Source organism: Felis catus, chromosome A1, assembly GCF_018350175.1.
Source record: "Felis catus isolate Fca126 chromosome A1, F.catus_Fca126_mat1.0, whole genome shotgun sequence".
Taxonomy (NCBI): Eukaryota; Metazoa; Chordata; class Mammalia; order Carnivora; family Felidae; genus Felis; species Felis catus.
This window is the reverse complement of record NC_058368.1, coordinates 121,420,750-121,444,867: the sequence shown is the minus strand read 5'-3', so window position 1 is coordinate 121,444,867 and position 24,118 is coordinate 121,420,750. Positions and strand designations below refer to the sequence as shown.

At 37.3% G+C, this 24,118-nt stretch overlaps 1 protein-coding gene and 1 long non-coding RNA gene across 2 annotated transcripts in view; one reads left to right on the top strand and one right to left on the bottom strand.

Annotated features, from left to right (window-relative positions):
• LARS1 (leucyl-tRNA synthetase 1) overlaps positions 1 to 24,118 on the top strand; it is a 78,975-nt gene that overhangs the window by 15,776 nt on the left and 39,081 nt on the right. Inside the window, exons 5-15 of the mRNA XM_045060528.1 lie at positions 2,058 to 2,195; positions 6,340 to 6,501; positions 7,049 to 7,161; positions 7,842 to 7,905; positions 9,325 to 9,392; positions 9,497 to 9,722; positions 13,848 to 13,935; positions 14,063 to 14,139; positions 17,191 to 17,244; positions 18,014 to 18,154; positions 19,729 to 19,806. Of these exons, the coding sequence (XP_044916463.1) occupies positions 2,058 to 2,195; positions 6,340 to 6,501; positions 7,049 to 7,161; positions 7,842 to 7,905; positions 9,325 to 9,392; positions 9,497 to 9,722; positions 13,848 to 13,935; positions 14,063 to 14,139; positions 17,191 to 17,244; positions 18,014 to 18,154; positions 19,729 to 19,806 (1,209 nt within the window). The remainder of the gene's footprint in view (positions 1 to 2,057; positions 2,196 to 6,339; positions 6,502 to 7,048; positions 7,162 to 7,841; positions 7,906 to 9,324; positions 9,393 to 9,496; positions 9,723 to 13,847; positions 13,936 to 14,062; positions 14,140 to 17,190; positions 17,245 to 18,013; positions 18,155 to 19,728; positions 19,807 to 24,118) is intronic.
• On the bottom strand, positions 6,978 to 21,448 carry LOC109501256. The gene is made up of 3 exons (XR_002159189.3): positions 21,193 to 21,448; positions 7,574 to 7,649; positions 6,978 to 7,358 (listed from the first exon to the last, which is right to left on the bottom strand). It is a non-coding gene; the product is annotated as an uncharacterized LOC109501256 (long non-coding RNA).

The window sequence follows — 24,118 nt, the reverse complement described above, 5'->3', positions numbered from 1 at the left end:
TAGAGTAATAAACAGTTTTTTAAATGTATAATACTGTTTGTTTTAGTTGTATCATATTTTGATCATGTTTGCAAATGTCTTCGTTTGTCATAAATTTATATTAGAAATAATTCTCAGTAAAGAAGGGGCCAGACAATTATTGTCGAAAGGATTCCTTAAATGTAAGAGGGTTGGGAAATTTAACTTCCTATTTCTTTTCCTTCTCCAACCTTTTATTTTTGAAAAATGTCAAACCTGCAGAACAGGTAAAAGGATAGAATGAACAGCCATATACCCTTCACTCATAGTTACCGAATATTAACATTTTCCATAATTCCTTTGGTTCTCTTAATGCACATGTAATACATGCATACTTTCTTTTCTCTGTTTCTGTGAACTCACTGAAAGTAAGTTACGCATATCATGCTGTGTTACCTCTAACTACTTTAGCATGTGTCTTTTGAGAACAAAGGCATTTTATACATCATCACAGTTTCATTATCCCCTCTAAGAAATTTAACATTGATGTAATATTAGCATCTTCATCTAATCTCTAGTCAGATGTTTCCAGTTGTCCCAAAATGTCCTTTCCGGCCTTTTTTTTTTACTTTGTGTGTTGTCGGTCACACGTTGCATTTGGTCATTAATTCTTTTTGGTTTCTTGTAGTTTGTCATGACATTGAAGTCTTTGAAGAGTGTATGCTAGTTATTTTGTAGAATGGTCCAAGTCTGAATTTTCTGATTGTTTCTTCATGATTACATTTGGGTTAAATATTTTGACAAGAATACTACATTGGTGAGGCGTAAACTTCCCATTGTATCACATCAAAAGGCATAAAATGGCACTTTGTCCCATTTTAATGATGTTGAGCTAGTAACTGTCAGATTTCATTCTGAAGGTGGGTTATTGAAAAGTAATCTGCAGATGATACTTTGGGAGCCTCTGAATATCTGGTTATCCAATAACCCAGTGGTTTTAGCATCATTTGATGCTTCTTGTCTGCTTCACTTATTGAATAAGTGTTTATAAAATGGTGACTTTCTAGTTGTGTCATTCTTTCCTTATTAGTTAACTGAAATTCTTCTGCATGGAAGAGTCCCCTTCGTTTTTAAAAGTCATAATCCTATATTTGCATTTTTCTCTTAACTTTAACTTGGTGTCATCTTTGTGTATATATATATATATATATATATTACATATACGTATATACATATGTATAAATATACATATATAATACATATACTATTTATGTATGTGTATATACATGTACATAACATATATACATATATAATATATATGTATGATATGTGTTATATGTGATATTATAGTGTAATTGAGAGGAGCTGGGGTGGAAAGCCAAAGTTCATGTGTTATCTCTGTAGCTTGCTAGATTTATAACTTTTGGATAAACCCCTTCATCTCTCAAGTGTGTGTTTTCTAACTAAATACCTGTCCTATCTACCTCGGAAGGTTGTGATGATGATGGTGATATAAAACAGTAATCTTTAAATTAATAAATGCTGTGATTCATATTGTTATTCAAAATGATAACGCTATGTCTTACGTTTTTCTCTTAAAAATTTTTTTTTCATGTATATTTTAGTTTTGAGAGGGAGACAGAGACGGAGTGTGAGCAGGGGAGGGGCATAGAGGGAGACACAGATATGAAGCCGACTCCAGGCTCTGAGATGTTAGCACAGAGCCCAACGCAGGTCTCGAACTGGTGAACCACCAGATCAGGACCGGAGTTGAAGTCGGATGCTCAACTGACTGAGCCACCCAGGCACCTCATGTCTTATGTATTTTTGAACTTTTAATGTCTAACAAAGTATACTACATTAAGAACTTTGCTGAATAAATGCTTGCTGAATAAAAGCAGTAAAATACTAATGTATAAATTAGTGAATTTTGAGGTACATGAATTTTATCTTGTGAGTTTTCTATTGTGATCCACATGTGTATAGGTGTATTGCAGAAAATTTCAGAGTCAATTTTAGTTGGCTCTAAAAATATAAAAAAATTCAAATTGTTTCTACCTCAAATTTTGAACTTCACTCTAATGTTGTATTTGTTATAGGCATGTGCTGATAAACTGAAAAGAGAAATAGAGCTTTATGGTTGCCCCCCTGATTTTCCAGATGAAGAAGAGGAAGAGGAAGAAATCAATGTTAAAACAGAAGATGTAATAATTAAGGATAAAGCCAAAGGAAAAAAGGTTTGGTGGTTAATAATATTTATTTTGGTTGAAATTTTATATTTGTCTGATTTATATTTGTCTTTTTTTTTTTAATGTTTATTTACTTTGAGAGAGTGTGCATGGGGGAGGGGCAGAGAGAGGCAGGCTCTATGCAGTGAGCACAGAGCCTGAGGCGGGGTTTGATCTCACAAACCATGAGATTACAATCTGAGCCAAAATCAAGAGTCAGACGCTTAACTGACTGAGCCACCCAGGTGCCTTGTCTAATTTATCTTTGTATTTTCAGGACTTAGCACATAAAAAGTACTCAGTAATTTTGAAAAAGTAACAAAGCCAGAAGTTATTTTTCTGACTTTTTGATGGCTCTTTCCCCCCCTTTTGCTTTTTTCGGCAATAAATTTTAGATTTAGAGAAGGATTGCAAGGTAGAGCGGAGTTCCCTCATGATCCCCTAAATTCCCCTAAGGTTACATCTTACATAACCATGTACAACCCTGAAAGCTAAGAAATTAACATTTGAACAATCCTATTTACTGAACTACAAACCTCATTTGACTTTGAACAGTTTTTTCATTAACACCCTTATTCTGTTTGCAGGTCTAATCCAAGATTCCACATTGCATTTACTTGTCACATCTCCTTAGTATGTCTCCTTAGTCTCTTCCATCTTTGTCTTCCTTGATTTTCACACTTCTGGAGAGTGCTGGTCAGATAATTTATAGCATGTCCCTCAATTTGAGTTTGTTTAATGCTTTCTCATGAGTCATGAGTTGATTGAGAGGTGACATGTCCTCCTCATTGCATCGTATCAGTGAGCGTATGATATTGGTATCTCATTACTGGTGATGTTAACCTTGATCGTTTGGTTTAGGTGGTGTCTGTCAGGTTTTTCTACTGTAGGGACTCCATTTTGCCCCTTGATTTGTATATATTTTGAGAGATACTTTGAGGCTATGGAAATAGTACTATTTATTTATTTATTTATTTATTTATTTATTTATAATGTTTATTTATTTTTGAGAGACAGATCATGAGTGGGAGATGGGCAGAGAGAGGGGAAGACACAGAATCCGAAGCAGGCTCCAGGTTCTGGGCTTTCAGCACAGAGCCTGACGCAGGGTTTGAACCCATGAACTCTGAGATTGTGGCCTGAACTGAAGTTGGACGCTTAACCGACAGCCACCCAGGCGCCTCAATATCTTCTTTTTAAATATTTTCTCATTAATTTTAGCATTCATCTGTGGATCTTGCCTGCCTGCTATAGTTATTACTGTGTTCTTTTTTTTTTTTATGTTTGTTTATTTTTGAGAGAGGGAGAGAGAAAATTCCAAACAGACTCCACACTGTCAGTGCAGAGCCTGATTTGGGGGCTTGAACTCATGAACTGTGAGATCATGATCTGAGCTGAAATCAGGAGTCAGATGCTTATTTGACTGTGCCACCTAGGCACCCTATTACTGTGTTGTTCTAATAGTGATTTTCCATTTCCCTCATTCTTTCTTCATTTATTACCTAGAATTCTTCTGAAAAGAATAGTTGTCCTCTCTTCCCCAGTTAATTATTTATTCAGTCCCTTTTTATATCGGTATGGATTCATGCATATTTATTTTATTCTTTGGGTTATACTCCAGTACTCTCTGGTGTTTTGGGGGTTGTTATTGTAATTACTCAACTTGTTCTGATTTTGGTCATTGAGAGTCTTTTATGCTGGCTCCTGTGGCTATCTGATATGCTCCCATCTTTTTTCTTTTCTTTTTGAAGCCCTTTATTATTTTCTGGTGCCAATATACTACAGCTTTGTCTTATATTTTCCCTGTTCCAGCCCTGGAATCAACCACATCCCCAAGGAGGCCTGTTTCCTTTAGTTGAGAAATGGTATTTAGAAAACTAAGTTCTGAATGCTAGGTATACTCATTGTAGCTCCTTTCAGTAGAAAGAGGAAAGAAATATATGTATTAACCGTGGTAACCCACATATATGCACCTGTCTATAATAGTTCTTTATCTCTATATATATTTGAAAAGTTCTTACTGTGAGGCACCTGGCTGGCTTATTTGATAGAGCATGTGACTCTTGATCTTGGGGTCATGAGTTTGAGCCCCACAGTGGGGTTAGAGTTTACTTCAAAAAAAAAAAAAAAAGTTCATACTGATAACTTTGGCTCCCTGTTAGCACCATAACGCTCATTCTAGCATTCTCCTTTTGCCAATTTGTGACTTCTTTCTCTGACATTGAGAAATCTGGCCCTCATTATTTATAGTATATGATTTATTTAATCCTAGTCTACTGGTAGTTCAGAACTGCTTAACCCATACTCCTGGGAGGAACAGTTTTACCAACTAAAGTACAGTGTTTGTATATACTTTTTGTCCTTAGAATCTAGTCAACATATTCTTTTCCAAAGTTACTTATTTTTTTTTTTTTTTTTTTTTTTAGTAAGCTCCATGCTGAACATGGGGCTCTTGAAGTCAAAGTCCCTGAGATCAAGTCGCATGTTCTACTGACTGAGCCAGCCATGCACCCCCCCCCCCCAAAGTTGCTTTTATTTATTTTTTAAATTGTTTTTATTAGTTATTTTAAAAACACATTTTTTTTTTTAATGTTTATTTACTTTTGAGACAGAGATACAGAGAGTGAGCAGGGTAGGGGAAGAGAGAGAGGGAGACACAGAATCTGAAATAGGCTCCAGGCTTTGAGCTGTCAGCACAGAGCCTGATGTGGGGCTCGAACCCACGAACAATGAAATCATGACCTGAGCCAAAGTCAGACGCTTAACCGACTGAGCCACCCAGCTGCCCCTTTATTAGTTTTTTTAAAAAAAAATTTTTTTTTTTAATGTTTATTTATTTTTGAGACAGGGAGAGAGAGAGCATGAACGGGGGAGGGTCAGAGAGAGAGGGAGACACAGAATCTGAAACAGGCTCCAGGCTCTGAGCTGTCAGCCCAGAGCCTGATGTGGGGCTTGAACTCACGGACCGCAAGATCATGACCTGAGCCGAAGCCGGACGCTTAACCGACTGAGCCACCCAGGCGCCCCAGTTATTTTTGAGAGAGAGAGTGTGTGAGCAGAGGAGGGGCAGAAAAAGCAGGGGACAGAGAATCTGAAGTAGGCTCTGTGCTGACAACAGTGAGCCTGATGTGAGGCTTGAACCCATGAACCATGAGATCATGACTTCAGCTAACGTCGGGTGCTCAATCGTTTGAGCCACCCAGGTGCCCCCCACTCCCCGACAAAGTTACTTCTAAAACTCCTTTTTTTTCCACTCATTTCAAAGTGTGGTTTTATCATATATTAATAATACTGTTTGATACATTTGTCACAGTCTGCATTTCATCTTTGGTTCCTCCCATATCCTGGTTGATTTTTTAAACAAATGTATATACAATAAAATTCAATCTTTTTAGCAGATAGTGGTGTTGGTTTGACAAATACATGGAGTTGTGTTTCTTTTTTTTTACTTTTTTTTTAAATGTTTGTTTAATTTTGAGAGAGTGAGACAGAGTGTGAGTGGAGAAGGAGCAGAGAGAGAGGGAGACACAGAATCCAAAGTAGGCTTCAGGCTCTGAGGTCTCAGCACAGAGCCTGAAGCAGGGCTCAAACCATGAGATCATGGTCCAGCCGAAGCTGTACTCTTAACCGACTGAGCCACCCAGGTGCCCCTGGAGTCGTGTTTCTAACCCCACAGTACCATACAGAGCAGTTCTATCACCTCCCAAATTCCTTCCCTGTCTTTATAGGTTTATAGTTCAACTCCTTTACCCACCTCCAATGCCTGACATTTGGTTGCCTTTTTGATATTGGTAAATATTAGAAGAGGACAAAACTCTTGTCAGTAGCTTATTCATAACTAAAAAAGATACATATGGCATTAGGAAGAAGGAAATCGAGCTTGGTGCTGACATCTTATCTTTGATGATAATTCTTTATGGTTTCAACGATTTAGTTACCTCTGGTGTCAAGGTCTTAATATCAGACTATTCCGTTTGACAGACAGAATAGTACATCTCAATTTGTTAGTAATCTGACATATCAACAGTATGTTTTGGAATAGAAAAATTACTACTAAATGGGATTATTTACTTAAAATGATTGTGGTCCTAGAATTTGGTAATCATTTGTTGGTTGGTACTTGATGGAGTTTGTTTTTACTGGTTATTTTCAGAGTAAAGCTGCTGCTAAAGCTGGATCTTCTAAATATCAGTGGAACATTATGAAATCCCTTGGTCTGTCTGATGAAGAGATAGTCAAATTTTCTGAGGCAGAACATTGGCTTGATTATTTCCCACCACTGGCTATTGAGGATCTGAAGAGAATGGGCTTGAAGGTATGTCCATCACCCCTATAGTTTAAGAAAATATGAAGAACACATTTGTATTTATGTGATTTCTGTGAGTTTGGACCATCTCATAATTTAGAATAATTTATTCCACCTGTATTCCAGTAATGAATTAGTTCTGTTATTGTTATGGGTCTTGATGTAAGCAGCAAAGTACTTTAATATTTGTTGTACTGAAAATGTTTTAATATGTTAGCAATTAGTAGAAGGGAATTCTGTTCAAAGACTATGAAGAAGGCAAAGGTTAGTTTGTATATTTAGGAATACACAAAGGTGTTATTTAAATGTTCCTTCTTAACTTATTATAATTTCTATATGTTATATGAATGTGTGCTTAAAAACTTACAAGTTAAATACAAGTTAATATAATTATAATATATATTTAATAGGTGGAACCTGAATATTGTTTTCCTTTCAATGTTCGATATAATTTTAAGTTGGAAAATAAAGAGTAGAAGAGTAAATAATTGGTGGGAGTTTTTATTCATAGAAACTATACACATTTCTCAAAAATCATGTATTTTCTTTTCTGTAGGTCGACTGGCGTCGCTCCTTCATCACCACTGATGTTAATCCTTACTATGATTCATTTGTCAGGTGGCAGTACTTAACATTAAGAGAAAGAAGTAAAATAAAATTTGGGAAGCGGTGAGTTTGTTGTCCTTCAGTATAATAAAGCAAAAATTTCACTGCATTGTAATTCAGTGCCCGATAGATAGCTTCTTTTTTTCATTATCCTTTCTCTTCTTATAACTTTTTTCCTTTTTGTTCTCATGTCTTCTTTGTTTTCCTTTTTGTCTTACCAGCATTTTAGTGTTTTACCAGTGTTTAATGTCTCTGAGCTGCTAAAAAGAGGGAGAATAGGAGTATTGGCTGTTACGATCTCCCTAAAGATTCTTTTCAGTATTTTCAGTCAAGCAGAAAAAGAATTTTATATATGTGTTAGTTTATCTACTTTTTCTATAAATTGTTTAAGATTCTTCCTTGATTCTATGGATTAATTAAAAACTATGTGTACTTCATAACTGAATTTATATTTTAGAATCTGTTTCATACCTACCGGCACAAAAATAGACACTTCGAATCTGTTTCATACCACAAAGCCAAGACCGGTGCATAGTTTTCAGGGGTATTACCTTTAATGAAGGCAGAAAGCTTTCATTAAATAGGCTGGCCACTACTCATAAAAGCATAAATAATTGATGTAGACATTTGTTCAGTTAAAAGTTTTAGTTAGAAGAAATATTGTAAGATATTAGCAATAAAGGCAAATACATTAGGATAAAACTTGTATATTATAATAATATTTGTCACTTACTATTTTTTAGGTATACCATTTATTCTCCAAAAGATGGACAGCCTTGTATGGATCATGATAGGCAAACTGGAGAGGTAATTATTTGTGACATAGAGTAGCTATTATAATAATTCTCACTATGGCCATAGAGTTTATGGAATAGATCAGGAACCTAAAAATAATTTTATTTCAGTGCTGAGGTGTATTCTGGTGGCTGTGAAGAGGGAAACAGAATGTTACTGTAAGATTCTGTGTCTTGTCTAAGACCTTGTTACTCCAAAGGTGGTCCTAGGACCAGCTGCATCTCATCTGCTTGTGAGAGAAAAGCACATTCTTGGGCCTTATCCCCAAATTGCTGAATAAGAAGCTCTGAGGGTGGAGCCCAGGAATCTGTCTTTAATAAGCTTTCAATATGACTCGCATGTAGGCTAATGTTTGAGGAGCGCTCCCTGGAGAATACATTGCTCTAAAAAGAGAGATGGGGCAAGGTAATGAGATATGTGGCTAACTGATGTACACAGATTCCATTTATACTTGCTTTGATCATGTGCTTACTTATTTCTAAAGTACTTCTAGCCATGCATGACATCAGTTCATTCTACATTCCTTAGTAACATTATTCTTTGTAATACTTGAGTGAAGCCAGGGTCATTTGCCTAAAGCTGTGGCACAGTAAATCAACAACAGTGCCAGAATCTGAACTTAGGATTCCCTATGAGTGCATCTTCCTTTGTTACCATCTTTGAATGCATTTCTAGTCTAGCGACTACTTTTCGAAATGTGCTTTCAATTATGCTGTAACTTATCTAACAGAAATGAGAATTGATCAAAATTTTGAATTCAGAAGACCCAGTTTACTGACTGTATTAACTTTTAATATGGTCAACACCAGCAGTATCCTAAATTCTAGTAGTATGCCATAGTTTTTCAAAGCATTTTACTATTCATTTGGCTTATGTGATCTTTGGGTAAGTCCTGTGTGAGTCATAGTACGGTTATATTACAGTTGAAGGAATGAAGTCTCAGAGAGACTTTGTCTCCCTTGGATCAAGATATTAGTAATAGCCCAAGCTAGGTTTTGAATGCTTGTGCTCTGGCCCCTGGTCCAGTATATTTCTATGATGCCTGCTCTGGGGGATTGTTTGATTACATATTCTGACTCCCATTTTGGTAAACACCGTTTTGGGTGATTACTCTAAGTCACTTTTTCCCCCCTCATTCTTCACTCTCAAGTGAATTCTTAGCAAACTGTCCTTACTTAGTAGAGTCTGGGCCTCCTTTACCAGCTCTGATTTGGTGTGGAGTGGGAAGGTAGTCTTTCAAGTCACTTCTTACACCTTAGACTTATGGGAATATAGTCAGCTCCCTACTGGCTGACTCATCCTTGTAAGAAAGAATTATTCTAACAATGCAAGAATCCATCTAAGAAATTTGAATCCGATCTCTCACTTCTATGTGTGGGTTTAATTCAAGTCTTTTTTCTTCTTAAGGTTTGGTTTTGTTTATTTGTTTAGGGTGTGGGACCTCAGGAATATACTTTAATCAAGTTGAAAGTGCTTGAGCCGTACCCATCCAAATTAAGGTAGGTTCACTGCAGAGTTATTGCATTATCTTTTTGAAGTAACAGATAGATGCAGTAGAATCCACAGTGCTTTTTTGCGGAAACATATATTTTTTTCTTCTTAGTGGCCTGAAAGGGAAAAATATCTTCTTGGTAGCTGCCACTCTCAGACCTGAGACCATGTTTGGACAGACCAACTGTTGGGTTCGCCCTGATATGAAGTACATTGGGTTTGAGACAGCGAATGGTGATATATTCATCTGCACCCAGAGAGCCGCCAGGAATATGTCATACCAGGGCTTTACCAAACACAATGGAGTGGTGCCTGTTGTTAAGGAATTAATGGGAGAGGTGAGTTGGGTAGCAGATTTTTAATTTTAGTGCTTAAATTTAGAGGAACATTTTATCCATGACACTTGAGAAAAGAGCATTGGAAAAATCATTTTAATTGAGGAATACATGCAATGTGTAAATCGTAAGTTCAGTATTTTGGTGCAGTTTTATTACATGTGTACACTCCACCCTAATCAAGATACAGACCAGTTCCAATAGTCCAGAAAGTGCTCCCACGTCCATCTTGCAGTCAGTACCCACCCCTCTTCCACAAAGGTAACCACCACTCTGCCTTTAGTCACCAAAGATTAGTCGCTGTTCTTGAACTTTACGTAATTGAATTATATAATCTGTACTCTTGTGTCTGGCTTCTTTTGCTCAACATTAAGTCTGTGAAATTCATGCATGTTGTGTGTAGTAGACTTGTTCTTTTTTTATTGCTGTGGAGTATTCCTTGTATGACTGTATCACTATAGCATTTTTGACTCTTGTTTCAGTTCAGTAAGTATCTGCTTGAAAAATATAGACAGTTCTCCCCGAGAGATTTAATGGTTGCAGTGGAATATGATTACCTGTGTTTCTGGTATAGAATTGCAGCTGTTTGTTTTTCTGAAGAATCTTGGTTGATGGTAACTAAATCTGGACGATTATATAGCTTTTATTCTTACACTTTATTTACCAAAATTTCAGAGTATATTTTATTAAACCCTTTCATAAATGCTAATCTTAGGTATCTTGATAAATCACATTTTCAAATTTTTTTATGTTTATTTTTGATTTTTAAAAAAATATTTTTGAGGCGAGACAGAGTGTGAGCAGGGGAGGGGTAGAGAGAGAGGGACACACAGAATCTGAAGCAGGCTTCGGGCTCTGAGCTGTCAGCATAGAGCCCAACGCGAACCATGAGATCATGACCTGAGCCAAAGTCAGACACTTAGTTGTCTGAGCTACCCAGGTGCCCCTCTTCCTCTTTTTAATATACAGATAGCAATATATTTTGGGGCGTCTGGCTGGCTTAGAAGAGTGTGTGACTCTTAATGTCAGGGTCCTGAGTTTGAATTCTGCACTGAGGGGTAGAGATTACTACAAAAAAACCCAAAAAACAAAAAACACAAATGGCAGTATACTTTATCACATTTTTCTGCATCTTGCTTTCTTCTTTTTTCTTTTCCTTAGCTATGTCTTGGTATTTGCCTTGTGGGTGCCTAGCTTCCTTACATCTTATGTTTTGCAGCCACATAAGTAGTCCATTGTGTGGCTGTACCACAGCGTATTTAACCATTTTCTATAATGCACATTTGAATAGATTCCTGTTGTTTTCTGTTACAAGCAGTGCTGCCACTTCTCATCAGCTGTTGGAGTTGTGTCTGAGAAGTTTTTAGGAATAGTGTTAATAACACAGATTTTTCCTGTTACTAGTGCAATTTCTTTTCCTGTAAATTTGAACATATTTTGGAGTGAGGAAAATGGGTGGTATAAATTAAAAAACAGCTTTTGGGGCGCCTGGGTGGCGCAGTCGGTTAAGCGTCCGACTTCAGCCAGGTCACGATCTCGCGGTCCGTGAGTTCGAGCCCCGCCTCAGGCTCTGGGCTGATGGCTCGGAGCCTGGAGCCTGCTTGGGATTCTGTGTCTCCCTCTCTCTCTGCCCCTCCCCCGTTCATGCTCTGTCTCTCTCTGTCCCAAAAATAAATAAAAAAAAAAAAAGTGGAAAAAAAAATTTTAAAATAAAAAACAGCTTTTAGCCCTTAAGACTGTTACCATATTTAGCCTTCACCCATGTGACTGTAAGTTCCATAAAAGCAGTTTCTCTTTGAATAAAGCGGGCCGGTGGGAACTGTGTGGAATTGAGAAGTGCAGTCTTTTTTTTTTTTTTTTTTTTTTGTGATCTGATTAAGCTTTTATTTTTTTTTTATTTTTTATTTATTTATTTATTTTTATATGAAATTTATTGACAAATTGGTTTCCATACAACACCCAGTGCTCATCCCAAAAGGTGCCCTCCTCAATACCCATCACCCACCCTCTCCTCCCTCCCACCCCACATCAACCCTCAGTTTGTTCTCAGTTTTTAAGAGTCTCTTATGCTTTGGCTCTCTCCCACTCTAACCTGTTTTTTTTTTTTTCCTTCCCCTCCCCCATGGGTTCCTGTTAAGTTTCTCAGGGTCCACATAAGAGTGAAACCATATGGTATCTGTCTTTCTCTGTATGGCTTATTTCACTTAGCATCACACTCTCCAGTTCCATCCACGTTGCTACAAAAGGCCATATTTCATTTTTTCTCATTGCCACGTAATATTTCATTGTGTATATAAACCACAATTTCTTTATCCATTCATCTGTTGATGGACATTTAGGCTCTTTCCATAATTTGGCTATTGTTGAGAGTGCTGCTATGAACATCGGGGTACAAGTGGCCCTATGCATCAGTACTCCTGTATCCCTTGGATAAATTCCTAGCAGTGCTATTGCTGGGTCATAGGGTAGGTCTATTTTTAATTTTCTGAGGAACCTCCACACTGCTTTCCAGAGCGGCTGCACCAATTTGCATTCCCACCAACAGTGCAAGAGGGTTCCCGTTTCTCCACATCCTCTCCAGCATCTAGAGTCTCCTGATTTGTTCATTTTGGCCACTCTGACTGGCGTGAGGTGATACCTGAGTGTGGTTTTGATTTGTATTTCCCTGATAAAGAGCAACGCTGAACATCTTTTCATGTGCCTGTTGGCCATCCGGATGTCTTCTTTAGAGAAGTGTCTATTCATGTTTTCTGCCCATTTCTTCACTGGGTTATTTGTTTTTCGGGTATGGAGTTTGGTGAGCTCTTTATAGATTTTGGATACTAGCCCTTTGTCCGATATGTCATTTGCGAATATCTTTTCCCATTCCGTTGGTTGCCTTTTAGTTTTGTTGGTTGTTTCCTTTGCTGTGCAGAAGCTTTTTATCTTCATAAGGTCCCAGTAATTCACTTTTGCTTTTAATTCCCTTGCCTTTGGGGATGTGTCAAGTAAGAGATTGCTACGGCTGAGGTCAGAGAGATCTTTTCCTGCTTTCTCCTCTAAGGTTTTGATGGTTTCCTGTCTCACATTTAGGTCCTTGATCCATTTTGAGTTTATTTTTGTGAATGGTGTGAGAAAGTGGTCTAGTTTCAACCTTCTGCATGTTGCTGTCCAGTTCTCCCAGCACCATTTGTTAAAGAGGCTGTCTTTTTTCCATTGGATGTTCTTTCCTGCTTTGTCAAAGATGAGTTGGCCATACGTTTGTGGGTCTAGTTCTGGGGTTTCTATTCTATTCCATTGGTCTATGTGTCTGTTTTTGTGCCAGAGAAGTGCAGTCTTTAGCTTAGTTTTGAGAGTATGGGTTCAGTATTGTTGAATGTTTGGATTTTTTTTAAGAGAAACTAGATGTATGTTTTTCATACAGTTTGTCTTCCTAATCATTGTTGTTGTTTTTTTTTAAGTTTATTTATTTATTTTTATTTGGAGAGAGAGCTAGAGAGCAAGTTGGCGAGGGGCAGAGAGAGAGGGAGACAGAATCCCAAGCAGGCTCTGTGCTTTCAGCGCAGAGCCCTATGTGGGGCTTGAACTCACTGTGAGATCATGACCTGAGCCGAAGTCAAGAGTCGGATGCTCAACCAACTTAGCCACTCAGGTGCCCTGCTAATCATTGTTTTAAATGGATATACAGTATTTTATTTTGTTTATATCTCATATTTTGTTAAATGCTTTTCCTATCATTTAAATTTTAGCTGTTTCCAGGTTTTGCTGTTGTAGTTAACACAGCATTGGGTAGACATCTCAAAGAAAAAATGTTTTTTTCTTTTGAGGTAAATTCCTAGGACTGGCTGGATCTAAGTTGTGTGAATGTTTTTGTGTCTCGCTATGATTCCTATATCGTTTCCCTCAAGGAGTACAATGCCACCAGCAATGTATTAGTGTGTTAATTTCCTCACCACCTTATGACATCACGTTTGGGAATTATAATTATTTACAACTATTTTTAGTCTAGTGTGTATAAAAGAATGAGTTTGTTTTACTTCATGTATTTTTGAATGTTAGCTTCTCAGGGCTTAAAAATATTAACACTTTTAAATTTGAGTGAGTAAAATAAGTTTTTTCACCTTTTATGCTGATCTTTTTGTTGCACAGGAAATGCTTGGTGTGTCGCTTTTTGCACCTTTAACATCTTATAAGGTGATCTATGTTCTTCCAATGCTCACCATTAAGGAGGATAAAGGTAAAGTTTCTTTCTTTCTTTCTTTCTTTCTTTCTTTCTTTCTTTCTTTCTTTCTTTCTTTCTTTCTAGAAATACTTTGGTGATTGCATTCTGTTGTATTAATCAATTCCATACTTTCTTGTATAAGGCACTGGTGTGGTCACAAGTGTTCCTTCTGACTCCCCTGATGATTTTGCTGCCCTCAGAGATTTGAAGAAAAAGCAAGTGAGTATCTGAGTTTCATGTTGTTATTCTTTTTTTTTTACGTTTTTTTTTTTATTTTTATTTTTGAGACAGAGAGAGACAGAGCATGAACGGGGGAGGGGCAGAGAGAGAGGGAGACACAGAACTGGAAGCAGGCTCCAGGCTCTGAGCCATCAGCCCAGAGCCCGACGCGGGGCTCGAACTCACGGACCGCAAGATCGTGACCTGGCTGAAGTCGGACGCTTAACCGACTGCGCCACCCAGGCGCCCCTCATGTTGTTATTCTTTATCATCTCATTATGTACCATTGAACCAACTATGAAATGAAAAAGCTATCATATCTTGGAACTGTTATCTCCTTGTTTCTATATGTGTATATAATTGAAACATAATATTTCACAGAATTTTTAAGACTTCTAGAGTTTAGGTTTACAATAAATTGGAGAAGAAGGTAGAGAGATTCCCCTTGTTCCCACACATGCACAGCCTTCCCCATTATCAACATCCCCCACCAGAGTGGTGCATTTCTTACCATGGATCAACCTACATTGATGCATTATAATTCCCCAAAGTCTATAGTTTACCTTAGGGTTCACTCTTGGTGGTGTATATTTGGGTTTGGACAACTGTATAATGACATAGATTCATCATTATTATATCATATAGAGTATTTTCCCTGCTCTAAAAGTCCTGTGTGCTCTTTTTGTTCATCTCTCTCCCCTGTGACCATGCTGTCAGTGCAGAGCCCCATGTGGGCTCGATCTCACAAACCATGAGATCATGACCTGAGCTGAAACCAAGAGTCGGATGCTTAACTGACTGAGCCACCTCGGTGCCCAATGTCTTTTAATTCTTGGTACTGTCTGTTGCAGAGCAGCTTTTAACTTTAATGAAGTTTGATTGTTATTTCTTTCACGGATTAGGTCTTTGATGTTGTATCTAAAAAGGCACCACGATACCCATGGTCATTTAAGTTTTCACCTATGTTAGCTTCTAGGAATTTTATAATTTTATGTTTTACATCTAGGTCTGTGATCCATTTTGAGTTACTTTTTATGACAGTGTAAGCTCTATGTCTAGATTCATTTTTTTTTTTTTTTTTTTTTTTTGCACCTGGGTGTCTAGTTATTCCAGTAACATTTGTTGAAAAGACTGTCTTTGAATTATTGTATTGCCTTTGCTCCTTTGTCAGAGATCAGTTGACTCTCTTTATGGACTCACTGTTTTGGTGCACTGAACTATTTGTCTCTTCTTTCCAGCACTACACTGTCTTGATTACTGTAACTTTATAATAAGTCTTGAAGTCAGATAGTGTCCGTTCTCCAATTTTTTTTTTTTAGTATTGAGTTCACTATTCTGGGTCTCTTGCTTCTGTATAAAGCTTTGCGATCAATTTGTTGGTATTCATAAAATAACTTGTTGGGATTTTCATTGAGATTGTGCTGAATCTGTAGGTTAAATTGGAATTGGTAAGAATTGACATCTTGGCAATACTGAATCTTTCAGTCCATGAACATGAAGTATTTCTCCATTTATTTAGTTCTTTGATTCTCTTCATAGAGTTTGTAGTTTTTCTCACGTAGATCTTATGTATGTTTTGTTACTTTTGTACCTAAGTATTTGATTTTGGAGGGGACACTAATATCAGTGGTACTGTGTTTTTAGTTTTGAATTCCACTTGTTCATTTTTAGTATATTGGAGTGCAATTAACTTTTTTTTTAAAGTTTATTTACTTATTTTGAGCAAGGGAGAGAGAGAGAGAGAGAGAGAGAGAGAGAGAGAGAGAGAGAGAGAGAGAATGTGAGTGGGGGAGGGGCAGAGAGAGCAAAGGACCGAGAGAGAATCCTAAGCAGGCTCTGTGCTGTCAGTGCAGAGCTTGATGTGGGGCTCAGGCTCACAGACTTGGAGACCATGAACTGAGCTCAAATCGAGAGTTGGTTTTAATTGACTCAGTCATCTGAGGTACCCCTGGAATGTGATGAACTTTTGTATATTAACCTTGTATCCTGCAACTTTGTTACAATTGCCTATTAGTTCCAGGAGTTTTTTTCCCTTCATTCTTTTGGATTTTCCTACGCAGATGATCATTACATCTATGAACAAAGACAGTTTTATGCCTTCCTTCCCAATCTGTAATACCTTTTATTTTATTTTCTTCCCTTATTGCATTAGCAAGGGCATTCAGAACGATATTGAAAAGAAGTGATGAGAGGAACATCCTTGCTTCATACCTGATCTTAGTGGGAAAACTTTGAATTTCTCATCCTTAAGTGTGATATTAGCTATGGGTTTTTTGTAGATAGTCTATCAAGTTTTAGAAGGTCTGCATCTATTCCAGTTTACTAGGATTCTTTATCAGGAATGGGTGTTGGATTTTTTTCAAATGCTTTTCTTGCATCTCTTAATAGGATCATGTAATTTTTCTTTTTTAATGTTTTGCTGGATTCCATAAAACTTTAGAAAAAGTTGTAATATTCATATTCACATTTTCATTGCAACCTAGAATATGAACCTCATTTTCAGTGGTGTGTGTGTGTGTGTGTGTGTGTGTGTGTGTGTGTGTGTGTGAATTTTTGCTTTTGGCTTGCTGTTTCTTTTTAATTTTTTAAAATGTTTTTTTTTTTTTTTGAGAGAGAGACAGAGCATGAGTGGGGGAAGGGCAGAGAGACAGGGACACACAGAATCTGAAGCACAGATTGTCAGTCTGTTCTGTCAGGCAGCACAGAGCCCTACACGGGGCTCGAGCTCACAGACCATGAGATCATGACCTGAGCCGAAGTTGGACGCTTAACTGACTGAGCCACCCAAGCACCCCATTTGGCTTACTATTTCATCATTTCAGTAATTCACTGTAATTTAAACTGTTGAGTTTTTTTAGTGACATAGATCTCTTCTTGAGATATTTGGTAAAATTAAAATTTCCATACGAAAGGGAGAACAAATAGTTTATATTTTAAATTCTGTTTGTTTAGGAGAACAAATATTTTTTAAAAAGTTTTGGAGTTTGTTCTCTCAATGATTATGCCAATAAAGTGTTGATCATTAGTGTTAATTTGCAAAATTTTTTGTAGGCCTTACGAGCAAAGTATGGAATTAGAGATGACATGGTCTTGCCATTTGAGCCGGTGAGTACACTGAGGACTCAGAATATTCATACCCATCTCTTTGTCATTGAAAAAAAGAGCTAGCATTTTCCTTGTAACAAAATTAAATAATTAGTGGATATAAAAATAAGAGGGAGTTTGCTTAGAGTTTATTTACTTTAATTTGCTATCTGTTGTGGCACTTAAGAGTGAGAGAAAAACCAAGAGTAAGTATTTTCTTAGCACCTGGCACCTGCAGTTCTGAAACAAACAATGTTTTTAGCATCACCAGTTTTATAGTAGCTTATTTTGCCAGTAGGGCCAATTTCCAAGCTTCTAAAGACAAAATTTTGCCATGTTAGCCATGAATGTTTATGTTTTCATATTAGTGCCTGGTGAAGAAAAAAAAAATTTAGTTACTAGCAAATAACTTTCATGAAGAATCTAGAAGACTTTTTATAAGCCAGAAGTAAGACCATCCTTAGATTTAGTTTTTTATATCGTTTTGCTAGTTTTAGAATTATATGCCAGTACAGGGTTGTGAGCTGGAGAAGGTGTGTTATATAGTGAGGGAGGGACAATTTAGGGGTTGGTGCAGAGAATTTGGGTAGTTCCTGTGGAGGAGAGTAAGAAGACAAATTCACATCTGGATGTTAGTCACAGTGATTACCTAATGTGTGGTGCTCTTGTAATGATATATAAAATCTGAAATGACTTCATTGGACAGTAGAGGCAAATGAATTATGCACCAGAGGGCCGTTTTTATGATCATTCAGTGTGAATAAGGTCCTGAAATTGCTGTTCTTTACAGGTGCCAATCATTGAAATCCCAGGTCTTGGAAATCTTTCCGCTGTAACCATTTGTGATGAGTTGAAAGTTCAAAGCCAGAATGACCGAGAAAAACTTGCAGAAGCTAAGGAGAAGTTATATCTAAAAGGGTTTTATGATGGTGTAAGTTATAATTTTTTAGTTTTGCTCTGTATATTTTTCAATGATTTAGAAGAAAATAGAAAGATTCAATATAGTTTCACCTACATACTGATTTGAGAGATAATATGAGATTGTGTTCTTCTGTTTCCGAATTTATTTAATTTATTTTTTGTTCAATGGCACTTATAGAAATTATATATTTGTGTCTTTTAGGAATGTCTAAGAAATGAGTTTCTTGAGAAGATTATTTAAAGTTAGTTCATGTTATTATGGAGTCAATTTCATAGGTTTATTGCATGGACAATACCTGGTCCCTTTTGTTCTTTTAATTGAGGAGTTCGTATTTTAAATAAGCAGTTTTTCTCATTTAGTTGTTAATGTCCACTAAATGCCAGGGGAGTGCAACAGACATGTTTGGAACCTCTCTTTTCTCCTTAATTGTGCATGTGTTAATGTGGCTTACACATTTCCATGGAAAGAGGACTAGGCTAGAGAAAGTAAAAATCAAGCCAAGTTGCTAGTGACTTGAGGTTAAAATGAAGATTTTTAAGGCTATAAATGGGAATTCTTTATTTTTACCTTCACTTTCATTGTTCTGGATAACCAACAGTTGGTTATGTGTCTTTTTTTTAAGTGACTTACACATTTTGGGTGGTAACAAAAGCTACCACTTATATAGATAGCACTTAAATGTTAACTTATTTAAATCTCAAAATAACCTCGTGAAGTAGGCACTATCATTCCTGTTTTACAGATGAGGAAATTGAGGCACTAAGACATTAAGTAATTTACCCAAGATCAGCAGATAGGTAGCCAGTGGCAGAACTGGTCTACCTGGGGAGCTTGGCTCCAGGGTTTGTGCTCTTAACCACTTTACTAACATGATCTATAAGTATAATTTTATAGTGGTCAATTAAATTGATATAAAGCACTTCAGCATGTTAGAGGATTGGAAGGTCAGAAAACATCTTTCTTTTCCATTTAAGATAGAAACTATTTCAGAGAGAAACAGGAGTCACATAGCTGGAGGTCAAAATATGAGCTGGAAGGGGACTGTGTGGATCTGGGACAACAATGGGCAAGCTAATACCTAGCCCTAGGATTAAATTTCCTCACTACGTTAAAGGCAGAGTTGAAAAACCAGCCTTCCTATAAGGGCCAGGTTTATCACATGGCCAAGCTAAGGAAAATGCTTGCTGGCAACAGGCAGAATTGGAAACAGAAGTCTAACTGGGGCTGAGCTGTGTGAGCTCTGTTCATTTTCCCAAAGACTTCAGGAATGAACTGAGTGAGCCTATTGAAATTTTCTCCCCATGGAAATCTGAGAAGTGGGAAGGTAATGAGGGATCCTTCCTCATCTTGTTCGTGATAGCTATTCTAGTCATGGCAAAAGAAAAACCAAGTGTGTTGTATATATTAATCACCCAAGCTCTGGCAAAATAAAAACTTAAGATTACAAATGTGATAGATTTCACACTAAAAATATCTTAGTTGTGGATGGAAGTAAATTTAGTTAGGGAAAAATTTGGAGGGAACGCAAGGCAAATTTTAATTGTTTTGTCTGTGTTTTGTCCCCCCACTTCTCATCCTTTTAGGTAATGTTGGTGGATGGATTTAAAGGACAGAAGGTCCAAGATGTAAAGAAGACTATTCAGAAAAAGATGATTGACACTGTATGTGATAGGCCATCCTCTGAAGGCTGTTTTAGGAGAAAACCCTTTTTTAAAATTTATTTATTTATTTATTTATTTATTTATTTATTTATTTATTTATTTATTTATTTATTTATTTACATTTATTTATATTTGAGAGACAGAGTGAGACAGAATGTGAGCTGAGGAGGGGCAGAGAGAGAAGGAGACACAGAGTCTGAAGCAGGCCCCAGGCTCTGAGCAAGCGTTCAGCACAGAGCCCGATGCGGGACTCAGACCCACAAACCGTGAGATCATGACGTGAGCCGAAGTCGGACACCTAACGGAATGAGCTACCCAGGCATCCCTTTTTTTTTTTTTTTTTTTTTTTTTTTTTTTTTTTTTTAAAGTAGGCTTCATGCGTAGCCCAGAGCCCAAAGCGGGGTTTAAAGTCACAGCCTTGAGATCAAGACCTGATCTGAGATCAAGAGTGCCCCTAAACTAAATTTTGATTTCTGACAGTTATATATGGCTTTAATACAGAGAGACTGTGGTCTGTAAAGCTTACTAAAATAAAAAACCAGCAGTTTCCTCTCCATCCTTCCCACATTCTCTTCAATTTCTCTTCCTTGGACAGGATTACTTTCAGCTGTTTTGGTTATTTCTTTTAATATTAACCTCCATCTCTCAGATCTCTAATGTAAATGCTCATAGAGTAATTTTTACATTTTGATTTTTAGTTTTAGACATTAGCCATTGACTTTCTACCTTGGAAAATCAAGATTTAACTCTTTCTTCTACCTTGTGTCTTTCTTTCTGACCTCACCACATTTGTGTGCCCTTCTCTACCTCCCATCTTTTTAGTATAGGTACATTATAACTTATATGAGAGCAGTAATTGCGTACATTAAAAAAAATATTTCTTTTCATATGTTAATGTGGGATTTCCATGTTCAATTTGCTAATCTCTTTTTTTAAAGTCTTTTAATTTATTTTTGAGAGAGAGAGAGAGAGAGCTAGCGCAAGTGGGAGAGGGGCAGAGAGAGAGAATCCCAGGCAGGCTCTGCACTGTCAGTACAGAGTCCAATATGGGGCTCAAGCTCACAAACCATGAGATCACGTCCTGAACCAAAGCCAAGTGAGCCACCAGGTGCCCCCATTGTATACATTTTTGAGACACCACTGATGTACAATGAGAACTTTTCTTCCTCAGCTTTTGTTTTTCCCTGGTGTTAATAATTGTCCTTCTTGTTTTTTAATTCCTTTTTAAAATTCCTTACTTTAAATATAATGCTGTATTCCCAAACTCTGTCCCAACTCTTTATTTCTTCTTTCACTACTTTAACACGTCAGTATGCTGTTGGTTCCTTCTTGGAGAAAGCTCTTCCCCCGCCTTCTGGCCTGTTTTAGTCTGGACTGGTTACTTACTGTCCTAGTGCACAAATATCATCTGGGATCTTCTTCCATTACTAAGAATTTTCTTTGCTTCTCTTGAGTTGGATCTCATGTTTCCTTTATCCCGTGGCCGCTGCTTAATTATTCCCTCTCTCATTTGGGTTAAACTCTTACTCTAGTAGCTTTCCTGAAAAAGGGTACCTGGAAGGTAAATTTTTGTAAGCTTCCATGTGTGAAATATCTTGTCTATCTTCATACTTGGTTGCCTGGGGACAGAATTCTAGATTGAAAGTAGTTTGCCTTAGAATTTCATGGACATTACCCATGGTGCTCTGGTTCAGAATGCTGTTGTGAAGTCTGAAACCATTTTGGTAATAACTCATTTTTTTATAAATGTCCTGTTTTTCCCCCTCTCCTTCTCTTTGTATAGAATCTTGTCTTTCTTCCTGATGTTATGGAATTTCGTGATTTACTGTGGTGTAGGTCAATTTTCATTCATTTTTCTGAGTGCTTAGTGGGCTCCTTCAGCCTGAAGACTTAGGTGCTTTAATTTTGGGAAAACTTCTTGACTTTTTCTTTGATTGTTTCATCTCTTCCTTTCCTTATTTTTTGCTTCCTGAATTCTTACTCAATTATGGGTTCTCTTAGACTCTGGAAGTCTTTTTCTTTCTGGGAGAGTCCCTCAAGTTTTTCTTCCTGAGATTTTGTTTGTTTATTGTGCGTTTTTTATATCTGCTATTTGTGTGTATGTGTAAAAAAATTATGTTTGGTATGGAAAATTTCAAATTAAAAAAGTGGAGAGTAGTGTGTTGAATTCCTGTATACTTATTATCCAGCTTCATCGTTACCAATGCAGGGCCTTTTTTTTTTTTTTTTTTCAGTATATGAAGTTTATTGTCAAATTGGTTTCCATACAACACTCAGTGCTCATCCCAAAAGGTGCCCTCCTCAATACCCATCACCCACCCTCCCCTCCCTCCCACCCCCCATCAACCCTCAGTTTGTTCTTAGTTTTTAAGAGTCTCCTATGCTTTGGCTCTCTCCCACTCTAACCTCTTTTTTTTTTTTTTCCCTTCCCCTCCCCCTTGGGATTCTGTTAAGTTTCTTAGGATCCACGTAAGAGTGAAAACATATGGCATCTGTCTTTCTCTGTAAGGCTTATTTCACTTAGCATAACACTCTCCACTTCCATCCACGTTGCTACAAAGGGCCATATTTCATTCTTTCTCATTGCCACGTAGTACTCCATTGTATATATAAACCACAATTTCTTTATCCATTCATCGGTTGATGGACATTTAGGCTCTTTCCATAATTTGGCTATTGTTGAGAATGCTGCTATAAACATTGGGGTACAAGTGCCCCTAGGCATCAGTACTCCTGTATCCCTTGGGTAAATACCTAGTAGTGCTATTGCTGGGTCATAGGGTAGGTCTATTTTTAATTTTTTGAGGAACCTCCACACTGTTTTCCACAGTGGCTGCACCAATTTGTATTCCCACCAACAGTGCAAGAGGGTTCCCGTTTCTCCACATCCTCTCCAGCATCTAGAGTCTCCTGATTTGTTCATTTTGGCCACTCTGACTGGCGTGAGGTGATATCTGAGTGTGGTTTTGATTTGCATTTCCCTGATGAGGAGCGACGTTGAGCATCTTTTCATGTGCCTGTTGGCCATCCAGATGTCTTCTTTAGAGAAGTGTCTATTCATGTTTTCTGCCCATTTCTTCACTGGGTTATTTGTTTTTCGGGTGTGGAGTTTGGTGAGCTCTTTATAGATTTTGGATACTAGCCCTTTGTCCGATATGTCATTTGCAAATATCTTTTCCCATTCCGTTGGTTGCCTTTTAGTTTTGTTGGTTGTTTCCTTTGCTTTGCAGAAGCTTTTGATCTCATAAGGTCCCAGTAGTTCATTTTTGCTTTTAATTCCCTTGCCTTTGGGGATGTGTCGAGTAAGAAATTGCTATGGCTGAGGTCAGAGAGGTCTTTTCCTGCTTTCTCCTCTAGGGTTTTGATGGTTTCCTGTCTCACATTCAGGTCCTTTATCCATTTTGAGTTTATTTTTGTGAATGGTGTGAGAAAGTGGTCTAGTTTCAATCTTCTGCATGTTGCTGTCCAGTTCTCCCAGCACCATTTGTTAAAGAGACTTTTTTCCATCAATGCAGGGCCTTTTTTATAGGATGCTATGTTTCATGAATGTGAAATCTTAATCTTTTATTTCTCTGTGGAAGATTGTTGATATTTAAGAGTAGGTACAGAAAGATGATTGGAACCTTTTTGGATGTGAGTAGGGCTTCATTGGGGGAGATCTAGAAGGGCTTTTTGGGTCTTGGGGAAGCCTTTATATTAGCCCTGATGTCAATTAGTTAGAGCTTCTTGGATTTATTAGCTTCCTCCTAGAAGATTCTTCCACTTTCTAGCTTGAGAAGTCTAAGCTAACTGGGAGCTGAAAAAATTGCTGGGCGGAATACCAAAAGCCATTGTGCTGACTTTCCACTGAATCTGTCTCTTCCCACTGTGATACCCATATCCTTAACTCTGTCTTTGGTTGAGTGACTCTTGTATCCTCTCCAGAACATAAACCTTCATTGTTCTGCTGGCATAGGGAGGGGCATTTGCCTGTCTGCATAGTATGGGATTAGGGTATCTGGGGTTCTGACCTCTTCTTTAGAAACCTCAGTTAGTCCTCTTCAGCAGAGTTCAATGTCTGTTTTTAATTTCCCTTCTTTATACCAAAGTCCTAGCTATTTAAGTTCAGTATGAAGAATTGCATTAAAAACAAAGAACAATGAATAATTTTATGAATAATTATGTTGGATTTTATCTTAAAAAATAGCCTGACAAGTGTGGGATCATAATACATTAAGAGGTATTTATATTTGGTAAACAGTTACATTCATGGTTAGTTTTCTAGTGGACGTTTTTCATGACACTATAAATCTTTAGCAACAATGTTTTTCAT